The following is a 27,812-nucleotide window of genomic DNA, read 5'->3' as shown; positions in this document are numbered from 1 at the left end:
TTAGGGATTGACTGTATTTATTCTGAACCACAATATTTGAACATCCAGATCCACAGACAAAACTCCAAGAAAGTACAATGTCCACCATACTCTGAGCTCAGTTCTCTGATCTCTTATCCTTGCCTGTATTGCCACCCATTGTAAATAATTTCACCGACTTCAATGAAACAACATGCAGTACCCAGCCTTTAACTCAGTTCTATTTGCAGCTTTCCAAATTACTCCAGTACCAAGTTTAACTCAAAAGAACAAACACATTGCTTCCGAAAAGAACAAACCCAAAATGAAAGTTGAGTGATGCCCTGAAATTAATTTCTTTCAACATTAAAATCATTAAGGATGGTTACTATTAACTCATTAACCAAAACATCTTTTAACTAGAAAAACTTTTTGCCAACTGTATTATATTAGTTTAATGTAAGTGTGACCACTGAATATCAGTTGATATTAGAAAATTGCATAGTTCATGCAAAGTCAAAATACTTTTTTTTTTAATGAAGCAGCTAAGTCTGTATAAGTTTATGGAATGAGGTGATTGTTATTGTTCCCATTACATTATGGAGATACTGATCATGGTTCTGTAGTAAACAGTCAGCTGAGGTTTGTCCCAAAAGCAGGAATTCATTCCTTGAAATTTAAATTGTCAGATCTGAGACAGGTCTATAATACCTTGTTCCTGAATGAAATTCTAGCTTTTGTGAATCCAGGATGACTTGTGGTATTAATACCATGTACATTCAAAGAATTTACAAAAATATTGAATAATTAAAGTTTTAAAATAAATTCTTTAAGCAAACACAGAATTGACAACAACTTGAGAGCAAATTTAAGATATTGTTATGCTATTACACTAGTGTGTCACTGCTTAGGATTTGCATGTTGACTGCAGATAAGTAAATGTCACTCATACAGAAATTCTGTGCATAGGAATGGCATAAGGAGGAGAAACAAGATTCATGTTGATTTACAGGCAGAACATGTTGTGATCAAAAGGATTTTGAAAAAATGAACAACTTTATGTACCTTGGCCAATACACAGGCACACAGCAAGTGTGGGCTAGTCCCTGAGTAGGCTGTATAAATAAACTGTCCCTTTCTCATGCCTGACCTGTATTCTCCTCTTCCCTATGTTTTCCGTGGTGGATTAAAGGAAGCAATATTGTAATGCTTGTGGAACCTACTGAGTATGCTAAATTGTAATACAAGAAATAATCTGCTCCTACCATATTGCATAAAATTGGTTACTTTTGGTCAATTAGCTGCCTATTTCTATTTTCTGCACAGATATTTCATTTTAGACGTTGGTGTCAGTGGAAGAGTAAGTGCCTTTCAGGCCTGAGGGCAGCCCTCAGACTGTTTCTGCCTCTGTAATCCCTCTGCAGACATAGAAGGCTGGCAGCCACCTGGGAGTGCTCTTGCCCCAGGGATCACCAGGGGATGAGAGATAGTGCTCACTGCCAGGCCTGGGGGCAAACAAAGGACTAGGCTGCAATTGCTTTTACACCCCATCTTGGTTTATGTAGTGCAATTTATCAATATGCAGAACAGATGATCTAGCTTGTCTCTGCTGCCAATAAAAGGTCTACAATTAGGACTAATTTTCACATTTTACTCTTGATTCTTCTCTGCTCAGATTGAGAACTGTTTCTGTAAGATATCCCTTCTTGTTCATGAGACTCTCCACCCAGTGATACAGGGATGGAGTCTAATGTGCATGGATATAGCAGAGTTTAACCCACAGCAGAGACACACGGAATCAAATGAGTATTTTGCACAGGGCTGATATGTCTCTGGGCAGCCTGAGTTCATTACAGTTATGTAAGTTTTCTTAGAAACATAATTAAAATTGGAATTATACTCCCTCAAGTATACTGCAATATCTAACTTTGAGCTGCAGCAAGCAAAGCTTTGCTTGACCTGCTATTTCTGTCCCTTTGCTGCCATGAATTTGGCACAGCACTCCAGGGAGTGTGATCAAGATAAGCAGTGACAAAGGCCTGATCTGCCCAAATGCTGAGGCAGGTTCTGACCACAGTAATTTGTAAACCTCCTCTGTAGATACCTCACAGAAGTGCACAGGCTGTTAGTGGCAACACAAAGGGTTCCTCACTTCAGGAGTGAAATCAGGAATGTAGTGTGGTGTTTGAGAGAGCAGAGTTACAGGAATCCAAAGGGAAGAGCACCCTGAAATGAGTGAATTGAACTGGTACTCTGAAGTTTAGCCATGAAAGTAGCTCTGGAGCATTGCTGAATTGGATGTCTGTTTATTCATGATCACCACCACCAACCATGTATAGATGTATGCATAATAGATATAGACTTTGATTTAACTGGATGCATTCAATTCACAATGATAAAGCAGAAATAATTTAATTTTCAAAGCTGAATATTTAGGAAGTGGTATATGTCCAACCATTTCTCTGTAGTGAGAGAGAAACCCACACATCAGAACTCTGGTATTTTTTCTCCCAGATTTGGCCTTCCTTAGGGAATTCAGATCTAGGACTAGGTCTGGGACCAGTTTCTAATTTTAATTACTGCTGCCAAATTAAAAATTGCTCCCACAATACAGATGAAATCCACCTATGTAAATCAGCAGCAGCAGGATTCTTTAAAGCTTATTCAGACATAGGCTTTGTGCTGACCTCTGCACAGCATAAGCCTCTTGCTGGGCCATCTCCACAGGAATGAATTGTATCCAGAAAGCACAGCGGAAGAGTATTCAGATTAGTATTCTACATAAGGCTTTTAATATTGGGTAGCATAAAGGTCAAGTAAATAGTCTAAAAATAACTAAGCATCAATGCTATGAAGACCCTGTGCAGAAGTTACCCTTTGTCTCTTTGGTGCTGATCTTACAACACACAGTTTTTACCTTTTGTGATCATATTCTGAGTTGCTAAACCTAATCACTGAGGAGTTGATTTCTTGCTGTTCAATAGCGGCTCCACAAAAATTTAGTAAGTTATTTTAAACTGTTCCAGTTGACATTTAGACAATTTGGGTATTGTTTTAAATGTTTAGGCAAGCCATTCTTAAGAAATGAGTGATGCTCTTGCACATTAACTGAGCACTGAACTATTATAACCATTAACTAGCTATGCATGCAATTTTGTATCAATATCTCAACTATTTTCAGTTAATTAGGCAACATGATTAAGATCACATGAGTTGAATTAACAGGTCAGTGCATCATGTCACTACATTTGCATCTAGGAGATAATTTGGTCTAAAAGTGAAATGAAAAGAACAATTTAGCCTTCCCATGTTTAAGATACTAATATTGAATGTGATCAGCCCGGTGTTTTGTGGAAAGACTTCAATTTTGAATGACTATACAGAATTTCTGCTTTGAATGGTGAATTTCTAGTTGAGGCATATGGGTTTCATACAGTGGTCCAAACAACCATTTGCATATAAAATGCACAACAAAATGACAGAGAAAATTCTTCACTTCTTACGCCATATTGGTCAATTCATATTTAGCATGAGCTTCATTTTCTTCTTCTGACGGAAGATCTGAGTGATGAATTTCAATAAAGACGAGATAGATCATTGCTCCAAGGGTACTTCCCAGCATAGGTGCAACTATAGGAACCCACCACCAGTTATTACCAGCCCTGAAAGACAAAAAGAACAAGAATTAGTGTTTTGTTACCATAGTGAACACCTTCCTCTGTATTTATCAGTGAAGAGATCCAGTGGTGTGACACTTGCTGTAGTGGAGAGCTTTCTATTTTGTCTTACATTTCCATAAATGGGTGACACCCCTGTCTGCCCTGCCCAGGCTGATTCTGATTGAAATGCTAAATAACAAGCACCAGGCGTGTTGGTCTGTGGGCTGTACTTGCATTTTAGAAAATAAGGCCTTTTAACTGCATGTCTATTTGGGGACAGAGGATGAATTCTCCCTTGTGGAAAACCAGGTTTCACTGACTTACAATGAAATGAACACGGATATATTTACTGCCCAGCAGCCTTGACTTGTGCTGTCCCCAGATGCTCGTGAATAGATTTTCAGGAGTGATCTAAGCAGATGTATGTTACAAAAGTGGATTATCTCATCTGCACGGAAACTTGCAAGTTCACACCTGCAATAAGTATATACAGTGTTCCTCTTGACAAATGTAAGAGATTAAACTGGATTTTGAGTATATTTGCCTTAAGCAATGTAATAAGACATGGTGACTGTAAAGTTGATTATCCTTGACTAGAGTGGTCAAGATTCAAATTTCTTGATGTAGTATCTTATCTCTGTGTTTAAAATGTGGTGTCTTTCAGTAAGAGGCAAATATGTGCTTAGAAGCTTTATACACCTAAACTTAATCTTAGAATTGTTGTGTTCACTAAGAAAGTCCAGCATGTTGACTCCCTTAAATGTTTACATTTGCACAATTACAAGGATTTAGTTTTAAATATGTAGATTTGCAAACATATTTAAAGTAAAAAGTCCACCATTGAACTGTATAGAATAAATAATAATGTCTTTATGCAGGAAAAGTGGGCTGGTAGAATTGTTCTGCTTTTCCTGGAGGTCCACATTCAGACAGTATATAACTGAGTATCAATTTCAAAGCACAGACTCTCTTAACTAAACTGATGCATTAAGGTGTTTTGATTTGATAACATGCTGTATTAATTGAATATGTAAGTCTCCAGTGAAAACTCAGCTACCTCAATTTCATGCAAATTGAAAATGGAGAATTTATTTCTTTTCTCCCAGAAATACAAAGGGACAAATTAATCTATGAGAGGAACTTTACTGGAAGCTACAGGGGAATTTTTAAACTGTAAGGATAATTATTCAGCACTTAACTGTATAGATTTATGTAGAAGTGAACTTGTGGTTATCACAATGCAAGAACAGAACTGGGAAAATATTGGTGTCCTGTCAATGATACAGTTATTGCTTGTTCAGAAATGCCTTGGATGTGTATGTTTACCTTTGGAATTATTGACATTTTGCCCTGAGGATATAAAATAACTCCTTTGTTGTTCTACTGAGTTTATAAATCTGTTTGTCGTTGAATCATGGATGGCTGCTGAGCCCTTGAATTTCTGGAACAAGCATGGGCTAAGGTTTTATTGAACTAATCAACAGAACAAAAGCTACATCAAGTACTTGCATGTATTCTTCCGTGTGAAGTGTGTCTGCACGGGTGTGTAATGAAAGTGTTTCCAGGCAGATTTCTCTCAGCTTGTTCCACGAACTGGCATGTGCCTTGTCAGCTCCTGCATGACCTTCTCCAAATTGTGGCCTGCATTTGAGCAGCTGCTGTCAGCTGTGCTGTGGACACCCTGTGCTGAGATGCTAGCTGTAAAGCCTTTGCAGAGGGTGCTGCCAAAACTGCAGTGAGATCAGGCCACAGCCGAGTCAGGAGTTTCCATGACACTCAGTGCTCCGAGATTGGCACAGGAGCAAGAACTCTCTATAGCAAGCACAGATCGCTTCACCCAAGGATCCTTAGTGCCCTTAGCCCCTGGCTGTAGCCCAGCGCGCAGCTTTGCTGCCAGCTTAGCAGGAAACGCTCAGCTCTGCCTCTGCCGTCACCAGGTGCTCCGGTGGGCACTGCTTGTGCGGGGGGAAGGCAGCGCTCGGGGCTGGCCAGCAGAACTGTGCTTACCTCCGAAAATTCCCGGGAATCTACGGTGTCTGAGTTATATGGACTGGGAATTTCGGCCCATTTAAACTTGCAGATACACCAGCGGCGGAGCTGGCGGCCACGAGGTGTCAGCGTTACCGCGCCGAGCCCGCTCCGCCGCCGCTCGCTCCGCGCCGAGGGGAGAGAGCCCCTAACGAACGGAGTGAGCTAGCCCCGCTAGCTTCTCATGCCGGCACGAAATACTGCTCTGGAGAGCCCTTCCCCTCGCTCTGTCTCTCTCTCTTATTGTTGTTTCGTGCCCGGTTTTGCTTGTCAAAATCCAGTCTGGTATTCGTACTCAAAGCTCTGCCTGTTTTCTCACTACAGACAGAACTTTGCTCCCCAAAGCTTTTCTTATGCTTATCAGAATATTAAGCATGTGTTTAAGAAAGACTCCTGGTTTTCTAATGGGAGCCTTAAACTAAAACAAACCATTTGCATGAGCTAGGGAAACACCACCATAGCTTGTGTCTCCTGGCTTTTTGGGAAAGTGCTTCTTCAGGTGTCTGTGCAAAATGTAGTAAAAAGCAACATTTAGAAACCCCCTGCTCAAATGCATTTCTATCCTCTGGACAATTCCATGGTCCAGCAGAAGAGCTCCCCTCCAGTCTACTTGTAGTACCCTGCCTGAGAACATGATAAAACCAGCATTTACTGGACCTACAAGCACAAAGAAGGGTAGAGGGGATTTCTCCACTGAGAGCTAATTATCTCAACGTTTAGAGCATTTGCTTGGGAACAGTGTAGAATGTCTTGCTATTGTGCATCTGAGCCAAAGTGAGGCTTTCCTGGTGGTTCCTGGCTGTTCTGTAGGCAACTCTTGAGCACTCACTGACCTGGACAGAGAATGACTCAGTTACACTGGGAGATGCTTCCATCCTCACTCCAAAGAGCATTCAGTGTCTCCTCAGTATTTCCTACTGCTCGGTTTGTGCAGCACTCCCTTCATGTCACTGGGGCAGTTTCATACTCAAGTCCCAGCTCCTGGATATGCATTTACTAGAGAGATTAAGCATCGGTCTCAAGGCTGGGGATTCCATTTAAATGAAGTTGTCCAATGTTTATCTGTCAACTGTATCACTTTAAGTTGTTCAAGCACAGCAGGGCATCAGACTATTCATGATCCTAACTACAATCATTCATGCTTTTTCCCATGGCTCTTACAGCTACCTAACAGGGCTCAAGTTCTTCATAAATCTCACCTGGATCTGTGCAGTAAATTAATCGGAACATATTTCTGTTGTATCATTCCCTTGAACTTGGTTATAGCTGTAGCCTTTTAACTGAAGGCAGGGAGGAAGACTTTTTCCTCAATTCATACATCCCTGAAAATGCTGTAACTTTATTCTGGCAAGGATCAGAGATCTTGTACCTCATTTTTTATGTTCACATTTTCAAAATTCTTAGCAAGGTTTTTACAGTGGGACTTCATTCCCTCTCTGCATATAAATCCTTAAACTAGATTAGGAAAGAGTATATATTGGTATAGATGTGGAGCTTTCTTGTAGTTTTTTAATGTAAATGAATATGACCATAGTTTTGATGAAGGGGAGTTCACATGTATTTTGTGACTAGATCACAATACAACCAGGCTTCTAAACTCTTTCAGTAATGTAATAGCCACCTTCATAATATAAGTATAATAATAATATCTGTATAATATACAGACTACACAATGACACCATGGCTAATACAACAGCCAACAAGTAGTTGTAATTACAAAGGCATAAGAAAGGGGAATCCTGAGTGTGGGATGTCATTCTGTGTGTCCTTGTTTTTTAAAGAAGTGCAGTCTCATGATGCAGTGGTAAGAGCTACTAGGGAGGAAAAGTTTGGAGGTAGCCAGAGCAGTGACCTGATCTCTCACCAGAGCTGGGTTACACCCAGCCTTGGCTCTGACCTATGCTGTGGCTGTGTGCCTGTTTTCAGCTATGCCATGCTTGGCATTTTTGTATGAGAAAAGCTTTGCCGCTGCTTTCCTCTAATAAGGTACATGATTTGTGTAAATAGAAATCATACTGAGTAAATAGAGATTATTTGTGCTTCTTGGAGTAGCTAAAATAAAATCTCTATTAACCAGAGCTCTCCAGTGGCCTACAGTACTACTGGGGATTCCTACTTGTAAATAACTGGAAAAACAAACTGTACAAAAATAAACCAAAAGATCTGCTTCCTGATGACAGATTACTCTTACTTAGATATCCCAGAGTGCCTCTTACACTGGATACATGTAAGCCGTGGATTTGATGTGCAACTAATTAGCTGTGCATTGGGCCAGCCAAGAGTGTGTGTGTGTGTGCACGCGGGGATTTGGGAGGGCTCTGAAATGTGGGAAAATGAGGGGAGCTTTTCCATTCACTCCTTCAATCCCAGCCAGGAAGTCAGGCTTTTAGATCATTGTATATTTCTGCAATAACTCAGTAGCAATAATAGGGTAAATCAATCTGATATATCTCTGTTTTTTACAGCACCCAATAAATATTTCCACCTAATTCTCTCCTGATTTTTTTTTTTTTTTTCTGAAAGCTGCAGGACACAAGAAGAAAGCACTCAATATTTTCAGTGACCTCTAAGAATCTCTAGTATTTTGGGAAAGGTCTGCTTGAAACAATGATTGATATTAGAGATTATGTGTGTTTGATTTGCCCTAGGAGCAGGAAATCCTTTTTAAAGCCCAGTTCCTAGAGGATATCTGGCTTAAAGTGCATGAATAGATTCTTCTGGCATGCAAAGAATTACCTCTATATATATAAAGTTTGACTTGGTACCATGTTGAATCAGGATCTTACTTTCCTAGAAACAATTTTAGCCAGGAGCATTTGACTTCATTTCCAGGTATACTTACGTGAATACTTCCATCCCCCATCCTGCAACGGCTGTGAAGAGCCTTGGGCCAAGATCCCTGGCTGGGTTCATGGCACAGCCACTGTTCATTCCCAAGGAGGAAGAAATAGCAATTATAAGAAGTCCTATTGCAATTGGCTCCAGGCCCTTGGGTACGCAGTTATTTCTGGCGTCAAAAAGAGCAAATACACCCAGAAGAAGAAAAGATGTTGATATCACCTGGACAAAGGAAAAAAAATGAATAAATATGTGTAGATTCTTTCCAATAATGAAAAGGGGGGCTATGGCAACTCTGTGGTTGGAGTGGCTTGGAATTGGTATTTAGTTTTATCCCACTATACAGAGTAGCAAAATTTGGAACTCAGTGCTTCTCTGCTTCACAGTAATGAGAAGTTTTGATATCTGTGCTGAAAGACAAAAACAAGAAATGGGCTGAGGACATTAAAAAAAAAAAATCTGCAACGACATAGTGCGGAAAGAACAGAGGATTTAAAAGGCACCTCCTCTGTGAGGTCTAATGCTTTGTATCCAAATTTTTTTTCCCTGTCAATTTTACACTTCTATTCACTCAACTTTTGGAAGTTCCACTGCTATAGCAATGCAATCAGTTCCATTAATACAGAAGTGTTTTATGTCACTGTAGTTTATGCTGATAAATTAGACTAGATATGCATCTCTTTATCCAGGTATTGCATAACATCAGAAGAAAAAGTAAAATCTGCAAAGTCAAAACTGAGCAGCTAAAATTAGGAAGTACCCAAATTAGAGTTGCACGTATAACTGTAACATGAACTCTGTACTGCATATGCTAATTGAGTTGATGAAGGAAATTTTCTTGGAATTACTTCAATGCAAGTACAGCTCTGCTTAAATCAAATGCTTTGTCAATGTTGATTTTGCTAATAATTAACTTGATGGGAAAACAGGCAAAAGCTTCAGCGATGTCAAAACATTCTATTTCTATACTGATTTGAAGAGGCTTAAGTTTGAGAGTTTTAAAACTTATTTGTTTTTCACCTGCTTTTAGGTTTGTTTTAAAACATACATGGATAAAAAAAGGTCTTTCGGAAAAATCTGTTGACTGATCCAAAGATCAGAACTGTCTTTCTTACAAAACTTCAAAATAATGTTTAGATTATTTTTGAAGCCAGATTGCACAATCTTTTACATAACCAATTCCTGTGTTCAGGCCATCCCTTGTTTTTCATACCTTACTTATGTAGTATTTATTTCATGTATTCCTGAAGAAGATGGGGAAGTTGATTAGAAGAAGATACAAGATAATAAAACTTCATTTTTCTGCTGTTACATAAGTGGGATTAAAGGATACAGATTAGAAATGAAGTTGAGATCCTTTCCGATTCAGTCATTTGAGAAATAAATACTACAAATCTATTTGCAAAAAGACGGTTAGAGAGGAGACTTGTGGAAGCAGAAAATTCAGTTGTTCAGGGTGTGTTAAACTGTCTGCTTAAGCATTATTTAAGGAATAATAGGTCCACAAAATGGGCTGGATTTTGATGTAAATGGGCATGACTCTGCTGAGATTTATGGAGAAACATTGATTTATGCTGAGGAAAACCTCTTATATATATTGCTTTAAAGACATGTTGAGTGCAACAATTAAGATGATGTATGTGAAAAGAACAACTTGAAATTATTTTGCTTGTAAAATGTTACTAAGATGTAACCCCCTGTAAACAGCATTGCATTCTCATTCTATTGTGCATGGGGATGTCTGGCTGAAATGGTGAGATTTGGCACACTCATTAGATCTGTGTGGTTTTTTACTGCTTGGTTTTACAGGCTTTTTCATGTTTAATTTGTAGAATTAAGACAGCAAGTGCACTTACCTGATCTACAAATCCATTTATGAGGGACAGATGGGGAGCTGGATATGTTGCAAAGATTTGTGCTGTGGCGTTAGGTCCTGTGACTTCAAGTCTTCCATCACTGAACTCCATAAAGGCATCTATAGAAAACAGCCAGTAACTGCTTGCACTTTTCCATAATTTTTTCTAGGTTTTCTAGGACTAGAATATATATGATCGCTCTGTGCACTTCACATTCTCAACTGAAACTGATCTTTAAGGTCCCTTCCAACCGAAACCATTCTGTGATTCTCTGATGTTTTTTTCTGGAACACCATTATTGGGTTTGAGGTGAGGTACTCATCATACCCTCCTGTCTCATATCTCCTCCTGTGCCTGTAAGTACTCATTTGATGTATCACAACTTTCAAAACAGGGCATGTTTTCCCCTGCTCATTGCTCCAAACTCAGTGCCAAGGAGCATTTTGTGATTCTGCATACAGATGTGTTACTCCACAAGAGGTGCTATATTTGTCATGAAGACCCAAGAAATGCACAGCATCCTGATTGTACGGTTGTGAATTCCCAGCCACCAGGAATTACTGCTATTCTGACAGTTGTGCAATTTTAGAAATAGGAATATATTAAGAAGAAGCACTCAAATCATCATAGACAGACATGAGTAACAAACTCTAATCCATTATTTTATTAGTAGATCTGGTGATGAGATGATACTTGTAAATAAAGAAATAGCTCCCCATCTCCCATGGAAGTCATGGGGACGGTGACAAGCTCCTCCTGAAGCTAGAAGACAAATCTATTTCTCTTTTTTTTTCTGCTTGTTCTAGCTTTGTTTAAAGCCACAACATGGGTGCAGAGAATTTTAGTTGTTTACTTTGATCAGGCTCTCATTTGGAGTGTCAGATAATTTTATGGCATTTAACTGTTGGGGGGAAAAAAAAGGATGAGCTCCTATGTCTGTTTTTCTACTGGTAAGTTTTCAGTGGACCTCAATGAGTACATGACAATCCTGCAACTTGCAGGAAGGTGAAAGTACAGAGGACGTTTCTGAATGAATGAATAAGGATGAATAAGAGTAATAAGAATGAATAATTCTTATTCTGAATGAATAAGAGCAAGAGGAGGACAAAGTACTTGAGCAAAGATAGGGATGTGAGAAAATCCTGCACTCCTGAATATCAGGAAGATGTCCCTAACCTAGCCCTAAGTTTCCTGTTTTGGCTCCCCATCCTACTGCTGCCCTTTTGGTAGAATATAGTGACTCCCCTCTCTACCCCATGTGCATATTGATACACTGCTGCATCCTGGCCACAGCCCTAATTCTGGCTGACAGAGTTGAGGAGGACTTAAATTCAGGTAGAAATCCTGTTCTAGACTTCCAGTCTCCAAATTCTAACACTAACCTCAAAAAAAGCAAACTACTTCCCCCCCAACCAAACAAAAAAAATCCATGAACCAGTTATCATGGTTCTTAAAAGGTTTACCTCTGTGGGTACTGAGTACTGACCTGGCATACAAGGGGCAATCCATAAGGATTTTTATTCTTCCTCTGTTGCACCTAGACCCAGCACTGCCTGCAGACATAATGCCCATAGGAGAAAGATGTTGGAGGAGAAGGGCTGGGCCAGTAGAAGCAGAGTTTTGGAGTAGGGGATTGAAGCAACTGATGTAAGTGGATTCAGTTAGTCAGTCTTTTACTGTTTTTTCCTTTTGTGGCACACTGTGTAAAAAACCCCGTGCCTCAAGGATAGGAGTAATTTTTTTCTTTTTCCCTGTCAAATATGTGACCCCTTTGTCACTATACCTGGAATTCATTGTCTTGGAGAGCCACCTCTCTAGGGTGGTCTGAGGTTTGGTCAGGAGGGACTTGATCTCATATCCTGTACCCCCAATGAACGATGTTGGTGATTCTTGCCTACAGGCACTTGTAGCAGGTCTTTAATGTTTCTAATTTGCTTGGAAGATGGATAGCCCTATATCCTGACTATTAAGTAATTTAAAATCCTTACTGAGAAATACATGATCTCAGAGTATCTGATTTCCCATGAATAATTTTTCTAAATATCAGAACATTTCCTGGAGTATTAAGTGTTTCAGTAAATTTGTAGGATACTTGGAATGTTTGAGCCATTGTTTTTCCCTTAAAACTCTTTATGTTTCTTCCTTTATTCTTTATGGCTTTAGCTTCAGTCCTGCCATTAGCCCTGTGTGAAAAAGAGTCCTCTGCCTGCTTGACATTCATTGAAAAATTGGGGCCTCAGAGACTGCCTGACCTCTAGTTTGTCCTGTGAACATGTCTAAGGTGTACTCACCGTAATAAATCCCAAAGACAGTTGCTGCTCCAACAAATGCTCCCAGGAGTTGTGCTAATATGTAAATTGGTAATTTGGTCCATTTTAATCTTCTAGTCACGCACATGGCGAATGAAACAGCTGGGTTTATGTGACCACCTGAAAAATAAATCACAAATTAAGTCATGTAGATGACTCAGATGCATGAGAATAGGTGAAGGATTTGTAAAAATGTGGGCACTTTTGAACACAGGACTAGTACATGCTTTTCTAGATGTTATTTTGTAGTTAAATGCTGACTGCAATTAAACTAAAACAAGTTGGATGAAATCAGAGGAGGGAGGGTGAAAGCCACCAAGGTCCATCTTTACTCTTGGTGCTTGTGGACTGCGCTATTTATCAGACTGCTGTCCTGCAGTATGTAATCTATACACAACTTTTCTAGAAAGGAACTAAATCTGCCCCTTTGGTTGTGATGGGAAGGTCCCTTATTCTGCACATATTCTCTCCCCTCAAGGCCTTTGGCTTTTTATTTTTAGGGGAGGACTGGGGCAGCAGAACATTCCTTCAGTCTCACAAGCACATGCTGTGATTAAGAACTGTTACTGGTTTGCATATATCTCAAGGCAGTTCTGGAGTGCCCTGGATTTAAGTCACGTCTGTGTCCCTGTCCTCAGCCTGGGGTTACTTGGAACTCACTTTTCATGGAGATAAAATCAAATAAGGCTAGGGCTGATCTGGGTCAGCAGTGCATAGTCCTTCACCACATTTTCAGCTAGTTCTTGTACTTTCCGGAAAGGTCCATGATAAGGAAACTGATAAAGTAACTGTGCTGAAACAGAGTTCAGTTTCCTGTGCAACTTCCTTCCTTTTTATTCAGGAGTAGCTACAGCTGAACTCATGCGTGACAAAGATTTCAGTAACGTTGGAATTCTTTGTGACAATTTTAGTTTCTAAAATATATTTATTATGTCACATGGTAGGCTCTTCCCTCAACATCTTTTGTCAACAAAAAGGGGTTGCGTGTTCTTGGAAAATTTCATTGTTTTCAGATACATGGTTGCTACTTAAGAAATACAAATAATCAAATAAATGAACAGATTAAAGGGTACTTTGTTGTAATAAATACTGCAACCCCTAAATTTTGCAAGGCCATAAGACCCTTTGCTTACCTTCCAGGTAAAGTCTCATTTCAGTCTGTATGTATCTCAGAAAAAAATGGCCTTTGGTAAAATAACTGAAAGAGCATGTCCTTAATCTGTCAAAGGTTAGTGATGGAGAAAGGGCCTCTATGTACAGTTTCTGTGTTTGTTTGCACTTCAGGTCAGTGAGTCATTATCTTATGAAATCCAGGCACCTTTGATACATAATGAACTGACAAACACAGATAGCAAGCTGGATAAAACCTTCTTTGTATCATTTCCAAAACTCTGACCTAGTAGCACCAGTCTTGAATTAAATGTTGAATTCCTCACTGTGTTTCAAATTCTTCAGCCCAGAGCAAATAGATAGATGGCACTAATTTAACAGCCCTTGAAGTGAATTTTGATCAATTGTTGTCTTGTCTTCTGTTCTTTACTCTGTCTGGAATTAATAATTTTCCTTTCTTTCAACACCTGATTTTGTTTCCCACCTGTATATAATACGGGGTGACTATGATGGCCAGGACAAGTCATAATAATATTACAGATGGCTGATTAACATTAAATCTGGAAAGGAAAAGTCTAATTGAAGGGTCTCATGCTGACATAGGGGAGTTATAAGATTCTTGGTTCCTGTGCCACTGGTTTAAAAAAGAAAACAACTCCACTTTGGACAGTTTGTTCCCCATTCTATCGTAGTTGCAGTGATCACAGCCATCAGTTTGAAATGCTAAGTTGGAAAAATACTGGTAAATTATCTATATATTGGAGAAAACTGGATGGAGGAAAATTAAAAAGGGGATTTTCCTAAATAAAAAAAAGCTAAAATTCCACAAGCACGCAGACTGTATATATTTTTTACCATGAATTTAGAATTAAAAAAAAAAATAAAATCAAAATATTTTAGCAGTACTTAAATGTGAGACTTTGGCCCAAAAGCCAAAGAAATTGCTAACAAATTCTGCCTAGGAACTTGTATTCTGAAGTGTCCACCAGTAATCATGTGTTGGATAATAACAGCCTGTTGAAATATCTGTTCCTATTTCTTCACAGAGAAAATGCAATGCATGCAGAATCCTTTGTCATGGGACAAACACAGGAAGCACAATACTGCAACATCTGCAACTGCTCTGCCCTGCTGGGGTTGAACTCTCATTTTCTACATAATGATGGAGATGAATATCCCTCAAAGGTGCAAATGTAAGACAGGTCTTCACAGGTTTGTTTTCATGACACTGCATTACAAGAGTTTACCTGCCTACATGTAAACTGAGAGCTGTAGTTTCAAGCTGTTCAGACAAAAGGAATGTGCTGCTGAATTAATTTTGTGTGATATTAAGGAACAGTTCTGGTCTGTTTCAATGACGGTGACAAGACTGCCTGTTTTGTAGAATGTGGAGCACTTTCTAATGTGAACCTTTCTAATGGAAACCTTCTAGTGCATGGTGCCTCTGTAAAAGAATTTGGAAAAGAGAAGAGAAATGACCACAGTAATTTCTGCTACAGCAACTATTTATAATGCCCTACTTTTACCTAGAGAAATTTGTCCAGATCAAGTTTACCCTCTTTATGAATGGTAAGAAATGTCTTTATGAGACCTGGAGTACAAGGGCACCATTTGCTTTAAAGGCCAATACAAACTCTGCATATAACACAAAGTATTGTGTATTTTCATACACAACATTGTGTGTCATTACAACCCATCATTTTCTATTTTAAAGGAAGAATTTAAATGTTAAAAGCAATTATGCTAATATTTCTGATCTTAGTTTGGCCAATTTGAATGGTGGAACTAGGAGACAAAGGAGTATCCAATATGACACTTGTGGAAACTGGTTAGCCCAGCTAGGACTAAAGAGATTCCTGACCAACACATGTTAAGAAAGTGTTACAGCAGCAATGAAGTGAAAAAGACAGTACACTGACAGTGTATCTCTGATTGAATGTATCTCTGGTACTGAATCTTTCTGCTGTTTCTGCTTTCTATGATCTGCTGCTTCTGTGAATAATCAAACAGACAGGAGCAGACTTGCTATTACCTGTCACAGGACATGAAGAAATAAACTGTGCTCTGTAAGGTGAATCCTGTTCATTACACCCATTAGTGGGTCATTCTACTTTCTGTGTAGCTGGACACCATTTTATATGGTGACTGCCGAATTGCTTTTCATGGTGATTTCTTTAAACACACTGCCTGTGCTGTACAGGATCATCTCTATTGACAGAATTTTCAAAGCAACACCAAACAGATTTCTTGTTTTTCTTTGCAAAACCATTTGCAAAAGCAAAATGGCTTTTGCTTCCATAAAAGCCAGAAGTCTGCTAAGGTTTGCACACTGTAGTTGAGATCAGAGTTTGGTGGGAGATTTTGTCAAACACAAAGAATAGATGGAAATAAGAGAACACAAGACTTACTAGCAAAACTCTGGTGTGGACTCTGCTGTAATGGTGCTAACTCTTGCTATATTCATTATGGTTTATGCATGAAGTGGAAGCCATTTAACAAGGGAGCCTTTATACTGTAGCAATAAATGCTATATAAGGAAAAAAAAAAAAGTCACTTACCAGAAACCCCTCCAGACACATACACTGCTACGATGACTGCCATGGCAAATCCCACCGACACCATCATGGGCCCTCCATGCTCTCCCCGGCTGAGGACAGACTGTCCCACACACCCACATCCAAGAGCCTGCATTTTGAAAGAGAAGTGTAAAATCACAAGTGTGTCTGTCAAATGTTATTGGTTACGACTTCTGCTGATGTCCTGGTATAGCTGAAAATGTTATTGAATACTGAAACAGTGCTACAATTTGTCATGTGTGTCATTGTTGCCTTTGCTGCAATGTACATTTGCTTTTTATTTTCCTCGTCTCTGTCATGAGGAAGAATGTCTCCTAATGAGGACCTCTCTCCACACAGAAAACAGCTCTCAAGCACAATGATGGGATACAGATCAGAACTCGGAGCCTAAACAAGATCTCACAGCCTTTACAACAAAATTCTGCATCTGAAAGCTAAATTAATCCTGTGTGGTAAGTTTTCCAGATTGTTCTTATACGCAATGAAAAACTTAGTGTAAAAGTTATGAAAGATAGTTCAAAAAGCTTTTAATGTTTAATGCTGAAACTCCGGATTGAGACAACTTCTTGGCAATTACAGTGTGTGTTATTGTTATGCTGATTTTATTTCATATATTGCTCTAGCAAAATATTTCACTGGCTCTGCATTTTGAGCAATTAACTGAAGTGGGGATATCTGAATAATACACATTGAAGAATTCTAAATGGATTTAAACTAGTTTCAGGTTTTGGTTGGTTCCTCTCAGAATAAAGTCCAGCAACACATTTAAATATTTGCTTAAGATGATGTTTATTCAGTTCTAAAGCCTCTGTTTAGCTTCAAGCATATATTTAGGTCCTGTTAAAGTTGATAGGAAGATATTCAAAGGTATAAAAGCATTTTTGTTTGAGATAGACAAGCTGATCCATTTCTGTGGCTTTGAAAATCTGCTTTTAAAATACATGCCTACGTGCTCTGCTGAACCCAATACTCTGTGGAAGCTTTCAAATAATATCTATAGTCTGCAAACTTTTGCTTCTCTGCAGCTGTAAGTGATGTGAATCATAGCATTTCTGGGATGTGACTAGATTTATCTTGAGCAACCTTAATTGCTCATTTTTAGTTGCAAGGCAGTTGAATTCAGAAACTGCAAAGTAATGGGAAAATCTCTCTTGCCTTAGAAATAGACTGTACCAAAAAGATTTGGTGATTGAGGTTTAACAAGCAAGTCCAACTAGAATAGATGCAATTTAAACAGGCAAATTCATACTTTTGTTTCCATTATTTCCCCAAGGGTTTTAGCTAACACCAAAATGTGATGGAAAAGCTCTCAATAAAATTACACTCTTAACCACCTTTGTAATGCAGACAGCGTTTCTGTTACAAGTGCCCTGAGACTGTGCCATATACCCAGGTGCAGCTCTTGCCTTGAGGTCATAATCATGTAAGCAAACAAAACATTTTCTGGTGCCAGAGTGTTACAGCTCTGGTTACGTAAGGGGAGGGTGGTGTTAGATAGCCGCAGTTTATTGGACTGTATAATTAAAAGCTGCAGGACACAGTGCAAGCTGCAGTCAGTTGCTGTGCAATGGATGACACACACGTTAGCCACGCTCTCACTGCTCTATCATACACCTAGCAATGCACGTGCTCAGCACAAACACACCTACACACAGCAAACCAAAATAAAATGCACTGCAGTTGTTCACCGATGAAATTACATGGGTTTTTTTAAAACTTCATATGAGACAATCCACAATGTGTTTACGTGTTTAATATGGAAAGAATGGGCATGCTGGAATTCATTATGTTTAAGATTAAGAATCTAGAGGAGGTGGAATTAGCACACTCTAGTCATCGCTTTCCAGATTTCTCAAAGGGAGTATTCCTTTTCACAGAAACTGCACCAAGAAAGATTTTGTGAAAGATATGTCTCAGATGAGGAACAAGCTCAGTAGGCTGCTCTGGGGCCCTACACAGCCTGGGGTGCAGGTTGAATTCAGGCAACCAGCTCAATCTACAAGTATAGTGTGCACTTGTGTTCTGAAATGGCATAGGCAAAGTTTTGCAGATCCAAAGAAAGGGCTATTCTTCTGAAAGCATTACCTCTTTCTGTAAGGATGATGAAAAATGAGAACAGGAGTAGAGGGGATGGTTATAGAAAAGGATAGGGAATAGCAACAACATCTGTGTTTATGAACTACAAATTCACAAGAAAAGGGAAGGAAATAACAGAGGGAGGCTGTGGCCTCCCTTCCTTGATTACCAGAGCTGAGAAGAGTCATACAGAAGCAGCTGTGTAGTCCTCTTGCATAGTAGCTCCTTCTCTGCACGTCTTAGGGAGATACACAAGTACAGATGCTCAATTTCTGTGCTAACCAGTCTCAGAAAACTCTACAGAAAAAACACACAAGGCAGCTGGAACGCAGCTGCACTCGGTGGACCTGCTCATGTACAATGACTGAACACTACTGCAGGCACAGTCACTGTGTGCCCATCCAGGGATGGGAAAACTGGGAACTGAGCCTGCAAATCTGCTCCACGTCACTGTAATAGTTTCTCCATTTGCTGACCTTTAAAGGAGGAGAGAAAAAAGTTGCCTCATACCTACTGTAGCTAGGCACTACTGAAGTTGGCTCAACTGGAAACTATCACCTAATCATGTAATTACACAAACAGCAATTTAATACGTTGTAAGTCTTTGCTTGACTGAGTTAAGACCAACTAGATAATCAAGTGGTAACTAAATATTCTAGGATTTTAGGCCAAGCTCAGCTGTCATTTGTACCCACAAAACTCATTGATTGAAGCACATGGAGTTAATGGGAGTTTAATTTACAGTAGAATATAGCCAGATCTCTTTATCTTATCTTGTCTATCTTATGTTACCAGGTTTTCCTCTTAGCAGTTGTCTATAGCCTGATTTGCTTAAATTTACTGGAGTAGTTTCAGCACTGACTTATTTTTGTTCATAAAGTCATTAGATTACAGTCATAAAGAACATGTTTGGGTGCGGAATAGCTCTCTGAACCTTCTCTGCCAAAAAACCTTTTTTCATAGCCCATTAGATCTTTGTCTTGGATAAAATGGCTAATGTTAGGAAAGGAAAACAACTGACCTTGAATGAGCATTAGGTCTTATTACTGCCTGGAAGCTTACAGGACTTTCTGTATCCCACTCATCAGAGAGACTAAAGATCATCTTGCCTCCATCTTGCTATTTTCAGGATTTTTCCAAATGCACGTAATAGCATTTTTCAGCGTGAACAGGATTTCTGCAAGATCTGTTTCTCTACATGACCAGTAAAGCTTTAGACATCTTAAAGCAGAATGCTTGTATGAAAAAGTCCCCTTATCACACAGCCCTAGAGGTGGTATGCATTTACAGCTAGACACTCTGACTGTGACATTAAAGAAACAGCCAAGTCTGCTTTTGAGCAGTGTGGAGACAATGAGCTGTGCCTTGTTATACTCTGTACATCACCAGCTCCAGCTGTGGCTGGTACATCACACACCTGCAGTGGGGTTCCACAGGTGTCCCTGCCGGCACAGTGTGGCCTCAAGGGCTGCAGACAGCATTTCCTGCCAGCCTGTGACTTGTCCCCTCCCATGGTTCAGCCTGGCCAGGCCCTCAGTGCAGCACTGGTTGTGCCCCACGTGCCTTTGTCCCTGCACAGAGCAGTGACAGGGATGGGCTCTGGGGCTGTGCCATGTGCCAGGCTCAGGCTGTGTCCCTGCAGTCAGGGTCCCTCTGCTATCCTAAACCTCTCCATGCCGAGCCTGTGGGAGCTCAGTGGTACTGCTGGGACACTGGAGGACATGAGAGGAAGCCCTAGTTCACTTCTTAGGGAAACCTCCATGACTTCTCCAAGCAGCCAGACTTAGCACTACCTACTTAGGCCCTTAAAAGCAGGGATACAGGCTGGAAGAGTCAGTGAATCCTTTTGGATGGGAAAAGTGATTGCATTGCCCTCTGCTGCAGGTAGGGATCTCTTTGACCAAAACTGTCCATGAAAACTTTACAGCATTGTTCATGGTGTACTGTAGTCTTGTGCAATTCCCCTACCCAAGATTAATATTTCCAAATAAGATTAGCTACTTATAAAAGTAGTAAATAAAGTTTTGAGTTTGAGGCGTGCTAAATTGGTGGTGTCTTCCTGAGGGAATGTGTTTTAGAACTCCCTTCCATTTCCACCCCCTTCATTTACAAAGCAAGTCTGCAAGTCTGCTTAAGAATTTACCTATTGAATTTCATAATAAGATGTTTTATAATGTTAGAAACTCTTTCCACATCGAGCTGTGTATTTTTGCTTTGTTTGTGTATTACATAGGATCTTAATTCAGACAGGGCTCCTAAGCATTCTTTCAATAGGGACAGTAATGCTAAAAGTAACAAAAACAGAGACATGTTAGATCTTCTAAAATTCAGGGTATTAGCTCTGCAAGAATTCAAGTTACAGGAAACTCCTTTCAAGAAAGACCAATCCTCATCCAATTTAATGTTTAATATTTGCTATATTTTGTTAAATCAGAGAATATTTAAGCTTTAAAAGGTGAGATAAAAATACCAGTCAAGTAAATTTTAAATACTTTAAAAGCACATGGCTCTTATTTTATCATTAATGAAATGTTTTGGTGGGGTGGAAAGGATTTCTGTATGTTACAATTTAATCAAGCTTAGAGCAATAAAAAATCACTATATGCGTTCTCCTGATGATCTCCTGGGAAAGAACCAATATCCTCTTGGGTTCAGATGGATTTTTTTTTTTCCCAGACTTGCTATCTAATAAATAAGGGGTGGAAAAAACCCCAAACCTTTATCATTTCGTTAATTAAATAGTATAGACATAAGCCTTAAAATTATTGCCATTTTGAAACCATTTTCTAGTGACAGAAAACATTACTACTTGGAGACATGAATGTAAATTTAATAAAGCTTTGGATGAATTGTGTATATAAAGCTTTTAAAACATATAAATATCAGGTTCAAATTGCTTTGTGGGAAAAAATACTGAAAATATTGAGGGACGGACTATGCTGTATTAAATAAACTGATGCTTTAAAATTTTTATTACTGCTTTTGCATATGCAATAGGAGACAAATAAAAGTTTGAAATCACCTAGAGAGAATGCAAAAGTCTGCATTTTGTCATATTTTGTTATGATCAATATTGCAGTCTTCATCCTGAAATGCTAAATGCTTTTCTTTCCTGAATTATAGAGGGCAACTGGCTTGACTCAGTTTCTTCAGTGAAGACTATTTTTATTTTCTTACTAATTTTTAGAAATTCAGGAGAGAAAGGAAATGAAATGTGATATTCAGACACACACTCTCAGGAGTGAAACATTGCCTGTTGTATCAGGGCTAGAAAGAAACAGCTAGGCAAAGGAACAGAATCTTACCTATCTGCCTTGAAGAGAAAAGACCATATTCAGGTGCTGCTTCCCTCCCACCTAACTCATTCATTCTTGAGCCAAGCTTCTTAGCTTCCTACACCAACTGAAAAGCTTTAAATCTTTCTAAACTCTTAAAATATGTTTAGTCTCTGTACCAGCTCTCAGGAAATTGTAGCACTGAGAAAGTGTGCAAGAGTGGGCATTGCACATTCTGAGAAAGGAGGATTTCTGTCCTCTCCTTGGAGTTTAAGGGTACATACACCTTTCCTTTTCCTCCTTCCTTTGGGTGCAGAAACACGGTGCCTGGATCTTTGCTGTGTCCTCATGGTTAGAGGTACATGGTTAGGAGTAATTAAAGCCTAAGCTGTTTTCTGTTGAAAGAAAGATAGCTGAATGCTTTTAAATAGTAAAGGAACCTGTGAGGAATGGGTTAGAGGAGCTGAGTCACATTTGCCTTTAAACCAGACCATGGATTGGAGAGCTCCTTAGAATTCACTTTGAACCAGAATGGTTTATTGAACTGTTGAGATTGCAAAGATATAAACTCACTGCATAGCACAAACTACATTTATTATCTTTTATTCTGTTCTCCAACTGTTTATGACAGTTTTAAAAAGTTATTACTTTTATTACCTTTCTTTTATTTGGTGAAACTTTTGAAAAAACACCTTGTAAATTTGTGTCTGTAAAACATAAACTCAAGTTTTGTGCTCACAGTTGAATGTTGGAAAGATGCAGATCTTCTAATAAGGCTCAGACAGAGGTGCCTACACTTCAGTCCTAAAGTTTACATCTATAGGACTGAAGTGTAGGCACCTCTTTGACTCACTGGAACCTCTTGGTTAAACAATGAGAGGTGAGTTACGTGCTGGGGCTGACATTGCAGAAATGAAGATAATTTTCTTCAAAGCTTTCAGGTAACACAACATCTGAGTCACCTAATAGTTTGAAATGTCATATACAGGGAAACTTAAGTTTTGTTTGAAAATAAAAGATTTAACCTTTTCAGAATTGCTATAATAAATATTCTGGGGTAAAAGAAAATTAGGTAACCTTCCTTTCAATTTTTTTACACTGCTACTTATTCAGCTGAGTTAAAGAATGACTTCTAAAACAGAAGGGCTGTCTAGAAAATAAACTGATTTTGGTAAAACTGTAGAAATAAGACCAGTATGCTAGAACACCTCCTTAACCTCAGCATAACTAAGAGTCTTCATTACCACTTTGTCTTCTGTTTGCAATGCTGGTTTCATACAGTTTCAAAACGAGAGAGTTTGTATATCTTCACCAGAATCATTAGAAAAATTTAATGCCATCAAAATATATGCAACTCTAACATTAGATTCATGAGTGACATCTATTATTTATTGGTTGTACTAGATTATTGCTGCTAGAGACCCAAATCTATGAATCTGTGACATAGGAGCTTCTTTTCAAAGTGCAAACACTGCTAAGGCTCATGGTATTTGTAGCATTATGTGATATTTAAAAAGCTGAGTGACATATCAAAATACCATATAAATATTATAAATAAATTTGAATTGCCTCTTATCTAGCTTTGACAATCTTAGTATCACTAAGAGGTAATTTTACAAGATTCTGCAGTCCAGGAAATTCATTGCTGATGGCAAACAAGGCAGCTGTTAGAACGTAGTTCTATTTAATTTTATACCTTAAACAAAACTTGCTGTAATTTCATCCTATATGAAAAGGAAAGAGACTCCCTTTTACAAAAATTTAGAACATGGAATTTATCTCCATTTAAAATTTCTAATTAGTGGTTCTGTGTTAAATGTTAAACACTTATTTAAGGGGCAAAGGATCAAAAGCTACTTTTGCTTTCATGTAATAACATAATGTAATGAGAATTCTAATGCATGTTTAGAGTAAGGGATGTATGTTAACCTACAACATTGTAGTTAAAATGCACTGGAATTTAGGGCCACAAAAAATAGTTACAGAAAAGTTGTTTAAACTTTACTCGTCTGGACTGAGCAAATCCAGGTAATGTCAATGTTAAAGAGTTTTCTGATGAGACTCAACTCTGCAACAGAGCAGGTGTGATAGCTTGCATAAAGCAGTGGTCAGAATATGAAAAAAACCTAAAATATTTTGATGATAAAAAGCCTTCCTCACTAGCTGGACTATTTCAGAGATGTCGTGTATTCAGTTCATGTTTGTGCCCTGCATCCTCTAAGCACACACAAACCTTTGCTTCAATGGGAGTTGTAAGAGGCTCCCCACCTCCAGTTGGAGACCAGGCTTATAGGAATATATATATATATTAGGAGCATATATACTCTCCACTTGTATTTTTATGCTAAATGGAAGCCTGTGTTTTGTCTCAGCAAGGAACTGTATGCTGCTCTGGCCTCAGGAGATCCTGGCTCCTGTGCAGCTCCTTTCTGGGAAACTCTGTTCAGTAAGATGCTCTTGAGAGTGAAAATGAAATACAAACTGTGTTAGGTGAGCAGTAGCTGTTAAAGGAAGCCACATGGCCCATTTGGCATCTCTTTTTGGAACTGTTTCAATTCAGATATGCTTAATGGCGTAAGCCAGAGTAAATCCCATTTTGGTTGAGAGCAATGCAATCAAGTTCCAAAGAGGAAATACGGAGAGAAGCATGATTAAAAGCAGAGAGGCAGTTGGATAGGTGAGTTCCAGCCAGACTCACTAAAAAGCCACATAAACCATGTATCTGATGTAGCATGTCTTCCTGACTCTTTTGTGCTTGCACACAGATGTTGTCCCCCAGGGTAACTCATAGGAGCCCCAAGAAGAAATGTATGGAATCAGGACACATGATGGAGAACAAAAAGCTCCCTAGAGAGCTCTTCCTCAAGGGAACTTGGGGCAGTCCCAGCTGCAGAAGGCTGAGGCTGTTCCAGGCTGGGCAATGTGTGTGTGCACTGGCTCTGAGTGCATGGTGCAAACGGGCAGGTGTTATCCCACCTCAGGATGCTTCCAAGCTCCTAGAGTTTAGTGTTTCTTACTGAAATTGGGTGCTCTGCTCAGCAGAGAGTGGGGTTCACATGGGCTGGGTCTGTATTATCAAGTTGTGTAATGTAAGCATCTGAGAACCTAACTGTGGACCTCTCAGGAGCGATTACTTATTTGGAGCATCTCCAGTCTGATCCACTGCAATGAGCATCCATTAATGGTCAGCACATTTCCTGTGATTCTGGAGCTCTTCTACTTTATTTTCACCGGGAAGGAATTTTGTCTACATGCTCTGACATCATGTTGCAAGGCAAAGTGCAGCATGTTAAGTAAGGATGACCAGGAGATATTATCCAAACTGTGTGCCCAGTGCCTTTCTCAAGGCTTGTTGTCTCAAATCTCCCCGACATTGCAGGCCACACCCTTTGCACCCCGAGGTGAAGGCTGGGCTTTTGTCCGGTGAGTGATGTCACTTTCTAGATTTCCTGTTTGGAAAGCAATGTTGCAAGGCTGAGAGTTACCAAAGATGGTAGTCTAGGCTTCTATCAATATGTGGCCTGTGATGCTATTCTCCAGAAGAAGTAGAAATAAGTGATTTGGAGGGACAGAATTTCACCTGGCTAACTCCCAGCAGTTGGGTCCCAGGTTTAGGTGTGGTCAGTTGGCATTGGCCTCAAGACAGAGCCTGTGAGTAACAGAAAGGCTGTCTCAGCCTTGCTCCCTGCCATAGGTGCTCTCCACAGGCTCTAAACCCCCTCAGTGACCCGAAATGGCTTTCAGCAAACACATGAATCAGCTAGGCGGTAGGCTGTGAACTCTCCTCTCATTTTGTAACATCATTAACACATAGCTTTCTTCCACCCTCCTATTGCTGTCACTTCTTTTGCATATATGATGTCTGTTTTTCAAGGATTTCTGTCCTCTGACTTACCATGGCGCATATTTCATTAGCTGCAATTTAAATTAAGGGCTTAATATTTAGCTGTACTTAAAGTATTTACTAGCTGACAAAGCTTAAAAGCAATAGCTTTTAAATAACAGCAGGAAAGGCAGTTTCTGCACAATACACACTTTGCACTGCTAACTTGTGCAGTCTAAACACAAGTTGAGGTATCCAAGCACAGAGAAAGTTGCAGTTTAATCCAGGTGAGGCTCTTTCTGCTTTAAACCAAAGTTGAAACTAGAAAGGGTAAGAGAAATGAGAAACATTATCAAAAACAATTTTGTACCTTCATTTTCTACTGCACTCATATGGTAAATATACTAGAAAATGGGTTCTGGGTTTGCATTTCCTTCTAGCCTTGTGCAGCAGGACATTAAATAATAGCATTTGCAGTCTAATCTGCACTTTAATATATTTTCTTCTCTTGCTTAATTTTATTAATGGAAAGAGGAGGAGGACCTTGTGGTGAGGACAGAGTACTGGAAGTCAGGTGATGTGGGTTATATTCAGAGTTCTGCCACAGGCTTCCTGTGCAGGCTGCTGTAATCAGGTTTGCTAATATTCTAAATGAAGGTAATATCATTTCCCCTCCTTACCAGGGTGTTGTGACACTTAATTCATTAATGTTTGTAAAGTGCTCTGTGCTCCTTGCTTCTAAATGTGCTCCTTACTGTAATAATGTCTTATGGATGGTATTAAATTTGAGAATAATGTTATTTTAGTGCCAGCACACTTCAGTTGGCTGAAGTGTAGTAAAGACCATAATTTCCATTATTTTATGAGCTACTGGAATTTTTAGATGACTTACTTGAAATTTAGCTAATACAGTTACAGTTATAAAACCTACTATGTCAGTGCTATGCCTGCTGCTTTTTTTTTTTGTCCCTTTCACTATGATGAAATATTTAGCAATAAGCAAGACTGCCTTGTTCAGACTAAAAAGAGGAAAGAAATAAAGAGTTTGGCATAAACGGTCTAGCTGCTTGACTTCTAGCTCTGCTGCTCAGCCTGCTCTCTCCCCGGTGAGTCACAGTCCCAGCGAAAAATTCACAGAAAAACTGAGCAAGAAATTAAGTAAAAAGAAAAAAAATCTGGGGTTATAAAAATGGGGAATTTAGGTATTTATCTAAGTCGTAGTAGTACTATAAGACCAAGCAATATATGTATAACTTATGAAGTACAAACAAAACAAAAAATTAACCTACAAAATCTCCGAAGGTTTGGCAATGCAACTCCCAATAAATTCACTACAAATCACACAGCTAAATGCCTATATTACACAGGAAAACAACTCAGTGCAGATTTTCTAGATGTGCACTATGTATGTTAAAGTAAACAGAATTTGTGCATAAAATAAACTTGTGAGTTTTTAAAAAACAGGAGAGTATTAACAATTCATTGTACATAGCTGGATTTTTCAGAATTCTGCTCCTAGATGAAATCTGATGCTGATCAGACAACTGTAATACATAAAACTATCTGGTTTTTATAGGCAGTGATAATTACATGGGGTGAAGAAAGGAATTACAAACTTACCGTCAGAGGAGCAATTCATTCAAGCTGTGCATGGTCAGGCTGTAACCTCACTGCTGGCACAGTACAAGAAAAATGTACACATCCCCTTACAAGCACTGTCCAACATTAGATTAGTAGGAAGAAAGGAAAGCAGCTGACACTTACTATCAGTACAAAAGTTCCCAGGAACTCAGAGAGGGCTTCTTTAAGCAAGCTGTTCTTCAAGGAAAGTTTCTCCTTTAAACTCCTTTTGCTTTTCCGGCTCATTTTGGCTTCCTCTATTGCTCTGGTGCCCTAGTTACAAGTACACACAAAATTTGTTCTGTATTCGTCCCCGCTTCAGCTGAACTTTGACACTTTTACTTAAACATTGAAATATGAGATTTCATCTTGAACAGCCAGTGAAATCATCTGACTGCAGGCATTGACAGAACCAACTCAACATGCCCTAACAATTCATCATGGGTTTGTCATTCTATGCCTTCTCTGAGTACACTTCTATTTATACTGGTTAGATAATACCAGTAAGTTCACAATCAGATTTCTTCTTCATTCTTACAGAATGGATTAATCATTACCTTTCCTATGCTACTTTTTTTTTTAAATCCTAGTGAGAATGAATAAAATGTTGTTTCTCTCATCCTGATCAAAAAGAAAGGCAAAAAGATAAAACACAAAGTAAGGAACCAAAATATAGTTGCAAAT

The 27,812-nt window shown here is 39.1% G+C and overlaps 2 protein-coding genes across 4 annotated transcripts in view; one reads left to right on the top strand and one right to left on the bottom strand.

The window, feature by feature from the left end:
• On the bottom strand, positions 1 to 27,599 carry AQP9 (aquaporin 9). Of its 2 annotated transcripts, none has more exons than XM_085070744.1 (6): positions 27,273 to 27,599; positions 16,317 to 16,443; positions 12,631 to 12,768; positions 10,340 to 10,458; positions 8,488 to 8,705; positions 1 to 3,620 (listed from the first exon to the last, which is right to left on the bottom strand). In XM_085070744.1, the coding sequence occupies exons 1-6, from the start codon at positions 27,372 to 27,374 to the stop codon at positions 3,458 to 3,460; spliced, it is 867 nt and encodes a 288-aa protein (XP_084926870.1). In that variant the 5' UTR covers positions 27,375 to 27,599; the 3' UTR covers positions 1 to 3,457. The 2 variants fall into 2 exon arrangements, with proteins under 2 accessions (XP_084926870.1, XP_084926871.1); XM_085070745.1 differs by lacking the exon at positions 27,273 to 27,599 and adding an exon at positions 27,129 to 27,266.
• The window catches only part of ALDH1A2 (aldehyde dehydrogenase 1 family member A2), a 78,778-nt gene continuing 65,803 nt past the window's right edge, over positions 14,838 to 27,812 (top strand). The window contains exons 1-2 of one of the 2 annotated variants that reach the window (XM_085070740.1): positions 14,838 to 14,970; positions 16,674 to 16,786. The gene's annotated coding sequence lies outside the window, so the exon portion shown is untranslated. The remainder of the gene's footprint in view (positions 14,971 to 16,673; positions 16,787 to 27,812) is intronic. The other variant, XM_085070741.1, reaches the window with a different exon arrangement.

Source organism: Lichenostomus cassidix, chromosome 10 (assembly GCF_008360975.1).
Source record: "Lichenostomus cassidix isolate B80296 chromosome 10, HeHo_3.0, whole genome shotgun sequence".
NCBI lineage: Eukaryota > Metazoa > Chordata > Aves > Passeriformes > Meliphagidae > Lichenostomus > Lichenostomus cassidix.
This window is presented reverse-complemented; position numbering and strand designations above follow the sequence as displayed.